The sequence below is a fragment of the Zootoca vivipara genome, chromosome 16 (genome assembly GCF_963506605.1).
Source record: "Zootoca vivipara chromosome 16, rZooViv1.1, whole genome shotgun sequence".
NCBI classification, from domain to species: Eukaryota; Metazoa; Chordata; class Lepidosauria; order Squamata; family Lacertidae; genus Zootoca; species Zootoca vivipara.
The window spans coordinates 25,534,471-25,551,738 of NC_083291.1; the positions used below are offsets into that span (position 1 = coordinate 25,534,471).

At 43.9% G+C, this 17,268-nt stretch overlaps 2 protein-coding genes across 2 annotated transcripts; both read right to left on the bottom strand.

Moving 5' to 3' along the window:
• Positions 1 to 7,044: 7,044 nt before the first annotated feature.
• LOC118075287 (taste receptor type 2 member 7-like) lies at positions 7,045 to 8,271 on the bottom strand. Its single transcript, XM_060269100.1, has one exon. The coding sequence runs from the start codon at positions 8,269 to 8,271 to the stop codon at positions 7,045 to 7,047; it is 1,227 nt and encodes a 408-aa protein (XP_060125083.1).
• Positions 8,272 to 11,148: 2,877 nt separating this feature from the next.
• LOC118077409 (taste receptor type 2 member 8-like) lies at positions 11,149 to 11,949 on the bottom strand. The gene has a single exon (XM_060269101.1). The coding sequence runs from the start codon at positions 11,947 to 11,949 to the stop codon at positions 11,149 to 11,151; it is 801 nt and encodes a 266-aa protein (XP_060125084.1).
• Between the last annotated feature and the right edge of the window lie 5,319 nt (positions 11,950 to 17,268).

Sequence of the window (17,268 nt, forward strand, 5' to 3'; positions counted from 1 at the left end):
CTTATGATATGACTAGCTGGCCCTGTCACGCGTTGCTGTGGCTAATCCCTGTGAGTGCTACCACCCTGTGTTGATCCATGACATATCCCACCCCCTCCTCCCCCCATCCTGGCTTTCCCCTGTGATTTCCCCCAACCTGTCCCGTTAGAGACGTATCATGCCCCCTCTTCCCACCACCCCCGGGTCATCCCTTTTTGAGATTGGAATTATGACAACTTTCCCCTGCAATATAAAGTTTTGCTGTATCAGGAAAACATGATCTATTTTGTGTTTATTTGTAGGACATATGTCGGGGTTTCTATTAAGCTGACCTGTAACCAGATTTTTGCACTGCTCCTGCTGCTATTTGAAGCTCAGCCATGTTTAGACTTACCATTATATGTGCAAACCCAGACTTATGGTTTGTCTTGTTTCAAACAATCCACAAACAGTAGGCAAGTTTTGTTTCCTTCTTTTGGTTTGCTTGGGAGATACAAAGCAAAAGTCCAGGTTGACATGTAAAACGTTTTTAGTAGTGCTGCAGCAGCAGGACCAAGGAAGGAACAAAGTGGTCACAATTTTCCGGTCAGGCTTGCTAAAGAATTGTTTGGCTTAGTGTGAAATTGTGAAGAAAGGAAAAAGTTAGTTAACATTTTGAAGTGAGGTATTTATTTTTGTCTTTTGGAGAGGCCCAGTGCTGTTGTGGAGGCGGCCTGGTTCGTGGGGGTGGCGTTATCGGCGGTGGTGGGATCCAGAGCCGGCTCTAGGTAGACTCCCGGTGGCGTGGGGTGCTAGGAAACCATGCTGTGCCCTGCGAGGGCGGGGGTGCCGGAGCGATCTCCGCCCCTCAGCGCCATGGTGCCCAACCTGCTCAAGACTGCCCTGGTGGGATCCATGGGGTGGGGGTGGATCGGTGTGATCTCCAGTGTGAGGGTGGGTCCCGCAAGGCGGCGGGATCAGCGGGGGTACGATCTGTGGGGTGGGGTGGGGTCTTGTTCGGGGGGAGGGGGTCACGGGAATTAGTTTGGAGAGGCCTAGGGCTGTTGTGGAGGCGGCCTGGTCTGTGGGGGTCGCGTTATCGGCGGCGGGATCCGTGGGTGTGGGGGAGTGGATCAGTGTGATCTCCGGGCCGGGGGTGGGTCTCAGGAGGCGGTGGGATTAACGGGGGTGCAATCCGTGGGGTGGGTGGGTGTGGAGTGGGCTTGCTCGAGGGGGAGGGGGTCGCGGGAGGTTAAGGGATCGGGGGCGGGATCTGTAGGGTGGGGGTGTGGAGTGGGCTTGCTCAGGGCAGGAGGGGGTCGCGGGAGGCGGCGGGATCGGCAAGGGTGGGATCCATGTGGTGTGTGTGTGTGTGGAGTGGGCTTGGTCGGGGGGAGAAGGGGTCGCTGGTACGTGATCTCCTGGGCGGGCGCGGGTCCCTGGGGAGCGGCCTGGTCTTGGAGCGATCTCTGAGGCGGGCTTGGTTCCCTGAGGAGCGGCTTGGTCTCGGGGCAGTTTGCTCTCTGTTGGAGGCGTGGTCTCCAGGGCATGAGGGATTGTGGGAGTATGTTTGTCTGTTGTTCATTGAATGTCCACTGGAGGGTGCAATTTTTGACCACAAATCCAGGGTTTTACCTGTGTTTGGTGTGTCAGCTGGTCAGTGTAAGTGCATGATTACCTGCTCACATGTGACTCTGAAGTTGTGGCCAAATTTCAGGACGATCGGGTAAGTACTTGTGGGAGAAAAGTGGGGAATAACACACATGCACATTCACCATATATATACTGTGCCTTGGGTGAGGTAGAATCCACAGAACACATTCTACTGAGTTGTCCCTTTTATAATGATTTAAGGCAATATCTTATAGCCCCATATTTATCTCAGTTTAGTTCCTGACTAAGAGAACGGCAGGCAGCATATTTGCTAAACAAGCCCACTGGGAAAATAACCTTCTCGGTGGCTAAATTCCTCTTCCTGGCGCTCAAGTGTCGGAAACGTATAATCGAATGTCTTGATGTGGGTTACCTGTAGGAGGTTTAGTAGCGCGGTCATACCCCATTTATGTATCCCTCTGATGCCTTCAGTTTTATATTTTTAATACTTTTATATATCCCTCTGATGCCTTCAGTTTTATATGTTTATATTTGTATTGAGAAATGTTTTTGTTTTGTTTCTGACTATCGGTCGAATAAAGTATATTGATTGATTGATTGGTTACATATTGGTCTTGTTTTTGTTTAACTTGAATCCTGCTACTTTCTCAAATTCAAGAATTCTTTCTGTTATTTGTGGCACACTTTCTTCTGGGTTAATAACAGATCATTTAGAAAATACCTAAAGGCAGCCCTGTTAAAAGAAGTTTTTAATCTGTGATATTTGATGTATTTTAATGTTTGTTGGAAGCTGCCCAGAGTGGCAGGGGAAGCCCAGCCAGATGGGCGGGGTATAAATAGTAAATTATTATTATTATTATCTGTGAAGGCCTTTATTTTATGTGATTTTTTTATAATATTTTTTATTAAGGTTTTTCAGAATACAAAAAAAAGAGCACAAAAAAAGAAAAAACACAACAATGGTAACACTACAAAAAAGAATAAAAACACAGAATCAAATTGCTTGTTCCTTAGTCCCTTCACATTGTTTGTAGGGACCCCCTCGGGTTTCCCTCCCTGTGGTCCTTTAGTAAATTTATAGTTAGCAAATTCTATATCATTTTAATCACCTTATATATCTTATTTTTTAACTGTCATCTCACATATTATAAATTTCCACAGTTCATTTACAACTTAATTTCTATTCTAATATATTACTTTGGCATATTTTTAAAGATATAATTTAAAGTATTTCCATTCTTCTTCCATCACTTCTTCTCCCTGGTTGCGGATTCTTCTGGTCATCTCAGCCAGTTCCATAAACTCCATCATCTTCATCTGCCAGTCATCGATCGTTGGTAATGTTTGTTGTTTCCAGTTCTTAGCAATCAGAAGTCTCGCTGCCGTTGTAGCATACATTAAAAAAGGTACATTTTTCTTTGGAATCTCTTTCCCTACAATGCCCACTAGAAACGCTTCTGGTTTTTTAACAAATGTGTTTTTCAACACTTTCTTTAGTTCATTATAAATCTTGTTCCAGAAGTCACTTACTAGTGGACACGTCCACCACATGTGGTAAAAGGATCCTACTTCTTTCTTACATCTCCAACATTTATTATCATGACTGTGGTATATCTTTGCCAATTTTACTGGTGTAAGATACCATCTATACATCATCTTCATTAAATTTTCTTGTAATAAACTACATGCAGTAAACTTTATATTCACATTCCACAATTTCTCCCATTCCTCAATCATAATATTATGACCCACATCCTTTGCCCACAAAATCATAACATTCTTTGTTTGTTCATCTTTCGTATGCCACTCAAGCAGCAATTTATACATTCTGGAAAGTATTTTCGACTTGGGTTCTAACAATTCTGTTTCCAACTTTGACCTCTCTGATTGAAAACCAATTAATTTATCCATTTTGAAAACTTCATTTATCTGATGGTATTGGAGCCAATCATCTAATTTACATTTCAACTCCTCATAAGTCTTTAACTTAAATTGGTCTCCTTCTTGAATCAACAAATCTCTATATTTCGGCCAACTGGGTTCCATGTTTACTCTTTTACGAACCTTGGCCTCTAACGGTGAAATCCATTTAGGTGTTTTTCTTTCTAGCAAATCTTTATACCTGGACCAAACACTGTACAATGCTTTTCTTATTATATGTGTTTTAAAGCCTCTATGGGCCTTTACTTTATCATACCATACATATGCATGCCAGCCATAAACATTGTCATATCCTTCTAAATCTAGAATATCTGAATTTTCCAACAAAAACCAATCCTTCAACCAGCAAAAGGTCGCTGCTTCATAATAAATCTTTAAATCTGGCAGGGAAAAGCCACCTCTTTGTTTATCATCAGTAAGTATCTTATATTTAATTCTTGGCTTTTCCCCCTGCCATATAAATTTTGACAAAGCCTTTTGCCATTCTTTAAAGCAATCCAACTTCTCGACTATTGGCAACGATTGAAATAAGAACAACATCTTTGGCAATACATTCATTTTAACAGTAGCTATACGGCCCAACAGAGAAAGTTTCAAGTTGGTCCAGGTTTCTAAATCTTTTTTCACTTCATTCCACATTTTCACATAATTGTCTTTAAATAGATTCAAATTTTTTGCAGTCATATTAACACCAAGGTACTTTACTTTCTTAACTTAACTTAATTTACTTTCTTAACTTAACTTAATTTACTATCTAAATTCTTATCTAAAACTTTGGTTTTTGTTTTATTCAATTTAAAACCTGCTACCTTTCCAAATTCTTGAATTACTTCCAGAGCCCTTTGCACACTGGACTCTGGATCCTCTAATGTCAGGACAAGATCATCTGCAAAGGCTTTAAGTTTATATTGTTTCTTCCCTACAGTCACTCCTTTTATTTCATCGTCCTTTCTAATCCTGTTGAGCAAAACCTCCTCAAGGTCATCTTATCAGAATGTTCCCAGCTTCAGTCAGTTATGAAACACAGTCACAAATAGGCAGTCTGAGTGTGGAAATTGAAACAATTCTAACAAGGGTAATATTGTAGCATAAGATTCCTGGCTTTTTTGGGTTAGAAAGTTGCAGATTTTACCTTAAACTGGCCTTTATTCCTTTAACAGAAAGGCTGCAGTCAGATCAAAGCCTGTCAAAGGGTGAACAGAAGTTCATGAGTTGATTGTTCTCTGACGTCACAAAGGAATGCCTGGCTAGAGCAGACGGAGTCCCGCTTCCAGGGTTCTGAAGCGATCCATTAATACTTTAAAACTTGAAACTGCAGGGTTATTTTAGAGACCCTGCTCTCTTTTGTAGTAAAGCAGAAAGTCGAAGAAATAAAGGTTACAAAGTCTTGCTTTAAACAGTTCGCTGCGGAGGCTTGTCTTTGCTTTCAGCGCTACCGCAGGGGGGGAGAACCCGACCTCCGTTTTAAGAGTTCTCCCGGTGGCCAAATTGCTTGAAAATTATGGCAAACTTCAGATTTTACTCACTGTGGCCAGATTCAGGTGTTCCAGTATTTATTTTCGAAGAAAGTTGAACGCTGTTTCACCGTCGGATGTCAGAGCTGCTCCGATGAAGGGAAGCGCTATGCCTGCCGTGTCTCTGCCTTCCACCTTCCCCGCTCTCGCGCCCTTATTAGGGCTCTTCGGGGGGGAAGGGAGGTCAAAAATAGACAGCCGCCAGGTCACCAAGGCTTCAGGTCGCTCTACCTGAACTTTCGGGGGGCAGCGCGCTCTGCAGACCCCCCCAGGACCCTTCAAAGGACAGGAGAAAATCTCTCCCGCTGCCGCCGGCGCTCGCGTTCAACCCGATGTGATTTTTTTTCCTCCACTGTTATGCCTTTTATTTTTTGTGTCTTTCCTTATTGCAATCGCTAGGAGTTCAAGTACCATGATAAATAATAAGGCTGAAAGAGGGCAGCCTTGCCTGGTCCCCGTATAAGAGCAAATGAATAAACATACATATATCTAGCGTTGAATTAGAACGTAGAGATAATAGCTCACTAAGTCATGTAAGTCATCATGACAATCCCAAACATTGTTCAGAGAGACTCCTTCCTGGTATTTGAGGACCTATCATGGATCATAGAAATCGTCAGTAGAAAATATCGAGCCATGTAGCACACCATAGGCTAACATTGCTGAGAAACAACCAGAAAAATGAGCCAATACCCTGTGTAAAAGTACACGTATATTTCTCTGGAAGGCTGTAGTACAGAATATTATTTATCATGACAGTCAGCTGCAACAAAATTCTGGAGGTGCTCAAACTGGTCAAGAGGCAGTCGCAAGAGGCCATCTTCCTGTTTTGGAGCCATTGGTGCCCATTCCAGCAGTGGAAACTCTGGAGACATGGGCTTTTAAAATGATGAGATCATGGTGCGGAAAGAAATGCAAATCTCAGAAGGTTTCTGTTACTAATGACAGAACCAGGTATCATGTTATTCACATATACTTGGATTTTAACATAGGCTGAGGAGCAAGCTATAAGTCAGGACCAAAAAAAGTCATTTAGGGCCCAAGGATTATTCAGAAGCAGGACTGAAGTGTAAGCCAGACATCTGGGCCAAAGGGCAACCAAAGGACACAAGAACACCCACAGCATAGGGTCAGCCCGAAGCCTAGGGATATTAAACTTCCCAAGCACATGTTGGAAGTAATTCAGAACTCGGAGCATTGACACACAAACCCAATGCTCTGTTCAAGCTTCAGTGGTTCCGGTCATGTACAGTCTCAGAGATCTCAATATGACTTTTTGGGTTGGGTTGGCTTGACTCTTCTTTTTTAGACCTTGCTAAGTCCATTGATCAAACATCGCATTTACTGGGAACTAGGCACCCAGGAATTTTTAGGGATCCTTGCCCAGTGCTCAGCTGAGAGGGACATGCTCTCATCGCCAGAGGACTTCCATGGCTCTGAAGACATGGCTGTTCAATCCTTGGCATAGCACAGCGAAATATTGAAGGAGGGAGTAGCAACAAACGTGATAGTCCTGCATTCCTGATGCCACCTGCCATACACTCGGTAATCATATCTTCAGGTAAAGTGGTGACTCAAGAGAATGACTTCTTGTTGTTGTTGTTGTTGTTCGTAGCTTCGAGAACACTGTCCAACCATCTCATCCTCTGTCGTCCCCTTCTCCTAGTGCCCTCCATCTTTCCTAACATCAGGGTCTTTTCCAGGGAGTCTTCTCTTCTCATGAGGTGGTCAAAGTATTGTAGCCTCAGCTTCAGGATCTTAAACCTTTCTTTAAAAATGTTTTGAAGATCGGTACTAAATAATGAATGTATAACTAATAGAAGAAATGATTCAAAATATTTTCTACCCCCTCTACTTACTGCCAATATCCCTGTCAGTAGTGATTTACAAGTAGAAGTGTTTGAGTAAATAATTACTGAATGGTGGATTTCTAGGCAGGGGCGTACCTTAGGGCAGGCTTAGGAGGAGAGAGAGTTGATATGTTTGATTAGAAAACAACAACATTGCTGACATTTTCTTAATAACGATAATTAGAGAACACCATTTGGACTTTTGGACAGCCCTCTTCTTTTAAGGCAGCCCTTTGTCTGATGTGTAGAATGTGCATTAAGATTTCTTTCAGTTCTTGATTGGACAATATTAAGATCATGGAGTGTGCTGAAGGAACTGCAGAGAGCACGATCTCAAGAGCTAATCGGGCATTTGTGCCTTTCCTGTACAGACTAACCATAGGAATGATTAATGAAGCAAAATATGTAATGCCAAAGAAAAGAGAGAATAACAAAGACTTCATGACATTGAGATAGACCTGAGTGCTGAGGTCCTTAATGACAGAGCCTCTCTTTCTTAGATACCTTATGTGCCTCCAAAGAGAGATGAGCAAAACCATGGATGCCGTTACACTGAGGATGAAACTCATGCATAAAGAACATAACTGTACAGTTCTGAAAACGAATAATGGGTTGTCGCAAACCTTGCTGAGACTGGCATTCCGTGGCAGAGTTCTTGAGAGATTGCAGAGCTTCTTAGTTTCAAAATAAAGAATGGTTGGATGAACAGAGAAGAGCATGAGAGCTATTACCACCATTCCGAGCAGTCTGGGTGCAAGTACATTGATCCTTAGTTTCAGCCAGAGGAAAAGGTGATGGGGGAAGTTGGTGACCTTCACACAGTAGAAAATGTTGAGCCATGTGGCACACCAGAGGCTAACATGGGTGAGAAACATCCAGCAAAATGAGCTAATATCCTGTGTAAAACTATGCATATATTTCTCTAGAAGGCTGTAGTACAGAATATAATTGATCATGACAGTCAGCTGCAGCATAATTCTGGAAGTGCTCAAACTGGTAGCAAGTACATTGATCCTTAGTTTCAGCCAGAGGAAAAGGTGATGGGGGAAGTTGGTGACCTTCACACAGTAGAAGATGTTGAGCCATGCGGCACACCAGAGGCTGACGTTGCTGAGAAATATCCACAGAAATGTGCCAATATCTCGTCCATATGCACGCATATCACTCTCTGCAGAGTTGCAGTACAGAATTTTATTTGTCAGCATGGTCAGCTGCAGCATAATCCTGGAGGTGCTCAAACAGGTCAAGAGGAAGTCGCAAGGGGCCATCTTCCTGTTTTGGAGCCATCGGTGCCCATTCACAACGATGATAAATCCATTTCCTATCAAGGCAACAGCAGAGTCAATTGCTAAAATGGTCTGCAAAAAGATAGCAAGTGGAGTAGTTATGCCCATTGCTGTTACTTTCTGCCAAAAATGCCTGAGTGGAAGAAGTATCGGTGTGTAATTCTCCTGCTTTCTTTCAGAGGTCCAGCAGTGGAGACTTGGGCTTTTAAAATGATGGGATCATGGTGTGGAAAGAAATGCAAATCTTAGAAGGATTCTGTTACTAATGACAGAACCAGGTATCATGTTAATTATACTTGGATTTTGACATATACTGAGATTTCAATGATCAACCAATCTCTGTCAGTTTGGTGTGTGTGTGTGTGTGTGTGTGTGTGTGTTGCAGGGGTATCCTTTTTCAATTCTTGGACTCTAGGTAATTTTGTTTCACCAGAAGCAACCTCCCAAACTGTTATAATGTGAAATGTGAAACAGCTTCCAACAACATGGATCGGATATGCTACTGAACTATAATAGAAGAGCAACTAAGTCCATGACGTACTGGTGAGATGCTGCTGGGGCTGCGTCATGGGGAGGAATCTTTGGTGAGCCATGGATTTAAGCCTTGGGAGTCAAGAGAACGAAAGGGAGAACCAGGACTGAGAGCAAGTAAGAAGTCAGGACCAAACAAAGCCATTTAGGGCCAAGGGATACCTAGGAAGCAGGACTGAAGAGTAAGTCAGATGTCAGGGCGGAAGGGCAACCAAAGGATACTGGGAAATCAGGTTCACAAGTCAGTCCCAGGCCTGGGGATATTAAGTTGCTTAGGCTGCTCTTGGAACTAACACAGAACCTGGAGCATTTATACACTAACCCAAAGCTTCTCTGTTGAAACCTCCATAGGTGTCTGTATATGTACTGTCTCACCATTCTCAAGGCAGCTCTTTGGGTTGGCCTCATCCATTAGGGAAAACAGGGCTGGCCCAACAATGACATGGGATGAAGCAGCTGCCTTAGGTGATGGGATTGCCATAGCCACTGTCTGAAGTGGTGGCAGCAGCATGTGAAGGCAGGAGTCAGGGGGAAGTCAGAAATAAAACAGCCGGTGCCAGTGATGTTAACTCTATTCAAAGAAGCAGAATAGCTCAGGCCCAGTGAGCCCAGCAACTCTTCCCCAATGCCCAAGTGAAGCAGTTGCGGGGAGTGAAGGTCCCTGCCTTCCAACAACAACAACAACAACAACAACAACAACAATTTTTTATTTGTACCCCGCCCATCTGGCTGAGTCTCCCCAGCCACTCTGGGTGGCTCCCAATCGAATATTAAAACAATACAGCATTAGCACAATTACAAAAGTCACAAACAATACATAAACCACATCAAAAAATACACAACCAAATGGAAAACAATTTCCACATAAATCAAAATCTAAAACTAAGAATACAACCTTAATAAAATCACATAGGTAAAGAATAACAGGAATTTTTTAATAAAGCAAAACAAAATGGAGCCCTCTGTGCCCAGCAGCAGCAGCAGCAGCAGTCCTTTATAGAGCCCATCAGGCCCCGCCCTAGGCCAGGTGGTGAGTGGCAGGACTGGGGCCTCCTCTCTCCAACTCTCCAAGTCTCCTCCTGGCCATCATCTTACCCAAGGAACCGGAGAATTCTCTGCTTTTCTTTCTCCGCTCCACCCTCTTCATACCTCCATGGGTTCTGGGAGACCAAAGGGGAGAGGAGCTGGTCACAGCAAGAGGGGGAGGCTCCCTGCCTTCTTCAGCAGCCTGACTCCTTGCTGCCTCTTGACTCCTTCCTCTCCAGCCTCCTCTTCTGCCTCTGGTTCAGGATTACTCTTTCCCACAGCCTCTTCCTGCTCACTAAACCCTGTTACCATAGCACGCCAGGCACTCCTGTCTTCCACTGCCTCCCACAGTTTGGTCAAACACATGTTCGTAGCTTCTAGAACACTGTCCAACCATCTCGTCCTCTGTCTTCCCCTTCTCCTTGTGCCCTCCATCTTTCCCAACATCCGCGTCTTTTCCAGGGAGTCTTCTCTTTTCATGAGGTGGCCAAAGTATTGTAGCCTCAGCTTCAGGATCTTAAACCTTTCTAAAAAAATGTTTTGAAGATCGGTACTAAATAATGAGCGGGAGGCAGTGGAAGACAGGAGTGCCTGGCGTGCTATGGTCCATGGGGTCACGAAGAGTCGGACACGACTAAACGACTAAACAACAACAACAACAACTAAATAATGAATGTATAACTAATAAAAGAAAGGATTCAAAATATTTTCTACCCCCTCTACTTACTGCCAATATCTCTGTCAGTAATGATTTACAAGTAGGAGTGTCTGAGTAAATAATTACTGAATGGTGGATTTCTAGGCAGGGGCGTACCTTAGGGCAGGTTTAAGAGGAGAGAAAGTTGATATATTTGATTAGAAAACAACAACATTGCTGACATTTTCTTAATAACGATAATTAGAGAACACCTTTTGGACTTTTCATGTGAAAATAAAAAAGAATTTATTTCAGACATTTGGGTCAGAAGATTGGGTAAATATTGCCTAATGGAAAGTAGCTCAGTAGGATGTCATTCTAGAGTGAATGTTTTATTTGGGGGGGGACTTTTTTATGTAACTGACAGATGGAAAATCAGAAGTCCTTTTACTTTTCTTATTTTCTTCTTTCTTCTCTGATTATTTTGGAGCCTTTGCTACATGTAGGTAGTGGGTGGAGAGGTGGGAAAGGGAAGACCTCCCTGGGCGAGAGAAGCGGAGAAGAAAGGAAAGCTCCCAAGTGAAAGCTGGGAGGGTTCACCATGATCTGTGTAACACCTACTTCTGTGAGGACTCTACATTTTCTTTTCTTTAATTTTCTGTTTTTCTTTTTACATAGATTCCTTTTTCATGTCATTGTATTATGAGGCAAGTTAGAAAGAGAGGGGGCAATGGAGGGAGAGAATTTTGTCTTCTTGGATGCAAGGGATGCATGACAACAGCCCTCTTCCTTTAGGCAGCCCTTTGTCTGATGTGTAGAATGTGCATGAAGATTTCTTTTAGTTCTCGATTGGACAATATTAAGATTATGGAGTGTGCTGAAGGGACTGCAGAGAGCACGATCTCAAGAACTAATTGGCCATTTGTGTCAATCCTGTACAGACTAACCATAGGAATGATTAATGAAGCAAAATATGTAATGCCAAAGAAAAGAGAGAATAACAAAGACTTCATGACATTGAGATAGACCTGAGTGCTGAGGTCCTTAATGACAGAGCCTCTCTTTCTTAGATACCTTATGTGCCTCCAAAGAGAGATGAGCAAAACCATGGATGCCGTTACACTGAGGATGAAACTCATGCATAAAGAACATAACTGTAGAGTTCTGAAAGTGAAGAATGGGTCGTGGCAAACATTGCTGAGATGGGCATTCCGTGGCAGAGTTCTTGAGAGATTGCAGAGCTTCTTGTTTTCAAAATAAAGAATGGTTGGATGAACAGAGAAGAGCATAAGAGCTATTACCACCATTCCGAGCAGTCTGGGTGCAAGTACATTGATCCTTAGTTTCAGCCAGAGGAAAAGGTGATGGGGGAAGTTGGTGACCTTCACACAGTAGAAAATGTTGAGCCATGTGGCACACCAGAGGCTAACATGGGTGAGAAAAATCCAGCAAAATGTGGCAATATCCTTTGTAATAGTACGCGTATAGTTCTCTGGAAGGCTGTAGTACAGAATATTATTTATCATGACAATCAGCTGCTGCATAATTCTGGAGGTGCTCAAACTGGTCAAGAGGCAGTCGCAAGGGGCCATCTTCCAGTTTTGGAGCCATTGGTGTCCTTTCACAGCTATGATAAATCCATTTCCTAAAAAGGCAACAGCAGACTCAATTGCTAAAACGATCGGCAAAAAGATAGCAAGTGGAGTAGTTATTCCCATTGCTGTTACCTTCTGCCAAAAATGCCTGAGTGGAAGAAGTATCGGTGTGTAATTCTCCTGCTTTCTTTCAGAGGTCCAGCAGTGGAGACTTGGGCTTTTAAAATGATGGGATCATGGTGTGGAAAGAAATGCAAATCTCAGAAGGATTCTGTTACTAATGACAGAACCAGGTATCATGTTATTTATATATACTTGGATTTTGACATATACTGAGATTTCAATGATCAACCAATCTCTGTCAGTTTGGGGTGTGTGTGTGTGTGTGTGTGTGTGTGTGTGTGTGTGTGTATTGCAGGGGTATCCTTTTTCAATTCTTGGACTCTAGGTAATTTTGTTTCACCATAAGCAACCTCCCAAACTGTTATAATGTGAAATATGAAACAGCTTCCAACAACATGGATAGGATATGCTTCTGAACTGCAGTCGAAGAGCAACTAAGTCCATGACGTACTGGTGAGATGCTGCTGGGGCTGCGTCATGGGGAGGAATCTTAGGTGAGCCATGGATTTAAGCCTTGGGAGTCAAGAGAACGAAAGGGAGAACCAGGACTGAGAGCAAGTAAGAAGTCAGGACCAAACAAAGCCATTTAGGGCCAAGGGATACCTAGGAAGCAGGACTGAAGAGTAAGTCAGATGTCAGGGCAGAAGGGCAACCAAAGGATACAGGGACATCAGGTTCACAGGTCAGTCCCAGGCCTGGGGATATTAAGTTGCTTAGGCTGCTCTTGGAACTAACACAGAGCATTTATACACTAACCCAAAGCTTCTCTGTTGAAACCTCCATAGGTGTCTGTATATGTACTGTCTCACTATTCTCAAGACAGCTCTTTGGGTTGGCCTCATCCATTAGGGAAAACAGAGCCGGCCCAACAATGACATGGGATGAAGCAGCTGCTTTAGGCAGCACCTGAGAGAAATGGCACCGAGGAGGAAGAGGGAGCTGCTGCCCCACTGCTGCTTTAGGTGATGGGATTGCCATAGCCACTGTCTGAAGTGGTGGCAGCAGCATGTGAAGGCAGGAGTCAGGGGGAAGTCAGAAATAAAACAGCCGGTGCCAGTGATGTTAACTCTATTCAAAGAAGCAGAATAGCTCAGGGCCAGTGAGCCCAGCAACAATTCCCCAATGCCCAAGTGAAGCAATTGCGGGGAGTGAAGGTCCCTGCCTTCCAACAACAACAACAACAACAACAACAACAACAACAACAACAATAATATTTCTTTTTTTGTACTCCCAATCGAATATTAAAACAATACAGCATTAGCACAATTACAAAAGTCACAAACAATACATAAACCACCTCAAAAAATACACAACCAAATGGAAAACAATTTCCACATAAATCAAAATCTAAAACTAAGAATACAACCTTAATAAAATCACATAGGTAAAGAATAACAGGAATTTTTAAATAAAGCAAAACAAAACGGAGCCCTCTCTGCCCAGCAGCAGCAGCAGCAGCAGTCCTTTATAGAGCCCATCAGGCCCCGCCCTAGGCCAGGTGGTGAGTGGAAGGACTGGGGCCTTCAGGCGCTGAGCAGGGGAGTCCTCCTCTCTCCAAGTCTCCCCCTTGCCATCATCTTACCCAAGGAACCGGAGAATTCTCTGCTTTTCTTTCTCCGCTCCGCCCTCTTCATACCTCCATGGGTTCTGGGAGACCAAAGGGGAGGGGAGCTGGTCACAGCAAGAGGGGGAGGCTCCCTGCCTTCTTCAGCAGCCTGACTCCTTGCTGCCTCTTGACTCCTTCCTCTCCAGCCTCCTCTTCTGCCTCTGGTTCAGGATTACTCTTTCCCACAGCCTCTTCCTGCTCACTAAACCCTGTTACCTCTTCAGCTTCCAAAACCTCCTCCTTCCAGTTTGCTCCCTCTTCTCCTTCTGACCACACATTATCAACCCACCACCACCAATCCCCTGGCTCTATGTTGTCTTCCCTTAGGGGTTCCCTTGGAGGTTCCCCCGCTAGTGACTCACACCACTTCTCTGCATCCAGGCTGTCACTGACAAAGCAGGGCATCCTATTAAAGGCATGGATCTGGATTGGGCATTCCAGTAGAATGCGGGGCAGGGCTCCCTCCCCCTCTTCCTCTTCGGTGCCAAGCTGTCAATTTCCAACTTCTTTCCATATTTCCCCCCATGATGATTATTCAATAGTTTTACCTTTATCTATAGCCCATCTCATCATCACTTCTTTTACCTGTTCGTCCTTCACCTCCCACTCCAGTAATGTTCCATAATTTTAAGAAATTACCTTGGTGTTATTTTGTAATAACTCTTTATCTAGTACTGTAATGAGATTTCCTCTTTTCTTGTCTGGCTTGACACTTCATTTAGTTGGTGATACTGAATCCACCCTGTGTGGATGGTGTCTTATTTCCTCATAGTCTTTTAACATCAGCTTATTTTATTTTATTTTAATAAATCCTTATTTGTAGCCCAATTTAGTTCCATATTTTTCTTTTTTACCGTTATCACTTCTAAGGGTGAAATCCACCAGGGTGTCTTTGGTTCTAGTAGTTCTTTGTATTTACCCATACTCTGTATATCGATTTTCTTATGATATGACTAGCTGGCCCTGCCACGCGTTGCTGTGGGTAATCCATGTGAGTGCCACCTCCCTGTGTCGATCCATGACATATCCCACCCCCTCCTCCCCCCACCCCGGCTTTCCCCTGTGATTTCCCCCAACCTGTCCCGCCCCAGACGTATCACGCCCCCTCTTCCCACCACCCCTGGGTCATCCCTTTTTGAGATTGGAATTATGACAACTTCCCCCTGCAATATAAAGTTTTGCTGTATCAGGAAAACATGATCTATTTTGTGTTTATTTGTAGGACACATAGGCGTACCGGGGGGGCAGGCGGGGGCAGCTGCCCCCCCAGAAGCAAAAAATTAACATATTTTACAGACCATAACCAGCACTTTTCCCCTCCAAAAACTGAAGTGGAAAAGGGCAAACGGGAGACGTGCTTTGCTTTAGCGAGAGCTGCTCGGTCTCTGCTTGCTGGGGGGCAGGCGGGCGGGAACACAGCTGTAACAAAAACACATCAAATAAATAAAGCAAAGTGACTACTGGTAGTTAAGCAGTTAAGACAATGGAGCAGATATCTCCTTTCAGGCAAGATTTGATAGCTCACCACTTCACCCTATTGTTCTTCAGTGGGAGTTGTTAATGAGCATTCAGGGATCGCATTCAGAGTTCTATTGGCGAATTAATGAGGGTGCAGAGGATTCAATTTGACTGAGGTGGCTCTGCAAGGCTAAAAGGAAGTAAATAAGGACTTCCGGTCTGGCGCCATTGAAAGCCGGAGGGGACTTTTCGGGTTCCGAGGTTCCCGGCGCCTCAGAGGGGGGGTAGTGCCGCTTGGGCAAAAGCGGCCACCCAGAGAACCCCCGAATTGGGCTTTTCGGGGACGTGGGTACCCAGCAGAGCTCCTTTGAGTCCAGTTCGCCGCCCGACAACCCCCTTTTTGGGGGGAAGACGTGCGCAGGCAGAGCGGACGGAGCCTTGGGTCTTTTTGCTACCTCTGAGGCGGTAAGCTCTGTGCCGGCGACAACGCGCGCTAGATGCCTCCAAAGAAAGAAATCTGGACTTGTAAGTAAAGAAAATTTATAAATTTGGACGAATTTGGGATACAGGAGGGGAATTTAAAAGAAAACGGAGGTCGTTCCCTCCCCTACCGAGGTACCATCAAGCAATTGCAGAGCCTGCAGCCGTATCGCTGGAACGGGACTCTGGACTTTGCTAAAAAGTAACTTGTACCCCTCCCCGGTGGTAGCGGAGCCAAGGGGAGGTGAAGGATATTTAATTTGGATCTCCGCAAGTTTCGGATATAAATAAGATCAAACTCTCCGATAGCGGGGTGACAGAAGCCTGGATGTACCGGCCAGCCAAAAAAGGATTTACTCTCGGGCACAACAGCCTATGCGCCATACTGTAATTTGAGAAGACAAAGGACGGAGATAGTCAAAACAACCAGACATGCTGTGTGAGAAAGAGATGCAAACTGTGTGGGAAAAAGTGCGAGAGGTGATGCAGGGAGTTAAAGAGTATACGAGACTGACAAAGTTATGTATTGAGAATCTACGCCAACCTCTCTCCTCTGACAGCACTGACGCCCAGACTGAAATTTCAGAAAATAAAAACTTTAACTCTTCAAGACAAGAAGACTGAGAGGACTTACAGTTATCGAACGAAGTGCAGCCGGTGGGAGAGGCTGCACGGGACATGAGCTCCCAGGACCTGTGTCTCCCAGTGAGAGAGGGAGAGCAGGTTCCTGGAAAAAACAATCAAGCTGTGCCACAGACTGAAGTGATGGCCTGGGTTCGAACCTCCTTTGTGAGAGAGGGGAGGCAAGAACCGGGCGAAGAACACGCTAACTGGGAGAACAAGAAAAAGGAACAACTGGACTGGGGATGGCAGGGGGGCTGGTGGAGCAAAGAAGCTGGGTTGAAGTGGGTGAGAGATGGAGTGGGTTGAGAGGAATTGTAAACAAAGGGACGGATTAAATGGTTTGGATTTGGACTGAACATATGAGCTGATTGGGATATCCAGGGGAATGTCATCCGGTGGAGGAGGGGGGATATTAGGTTTTTCAAATCGTAATTGGAGGGAAAGATTATTTGTTTTGATAGTTAGAATAATTTTAGTGAAAATTTAAGAGGCTAAAGGGTGTAATTAGAGGTTTAATTAAATTGGTAATGTGGTTTAAAGATGTTAGAATGTTAAATTGTATATGTTAAAATTCTTTTTCGGTGATTAATTGGAGAGATTTTAATTTAATTAGAAAATTGCTAAATAGGGGTTATATTTAGGCTCAGGAAGGGAGGAGCGGGGAAGTCAATGTTATGACAATGTGATGAATAATAGATTGGTTTTATTTTCTTTTATTTTCTTTGTCTTTTGCTTTTTGTTTTAGCTATTTTTTTCTTTTTTCTTTTTTCTGTCTTTTTTGGATTTTTTTTTCTTTTTATTGTTGATGATTGGCTGTATGGTTATATGGAGATAATGATATGAATGGAAATCTTAAGTTGAAAATGACAATAAATATAATTAAAAAAATAAAAATAAAAGGAAGTAAATAAGAAAAAGGGGGGCTGTAGCTTTGATAGACACAGTGATGTTTATAAAAAGCAGTGGTGTTCCAGTCTGCCCCTCCTCCTGCATCTGTATACTGTAAATCAGGGGTGGCCAACTCC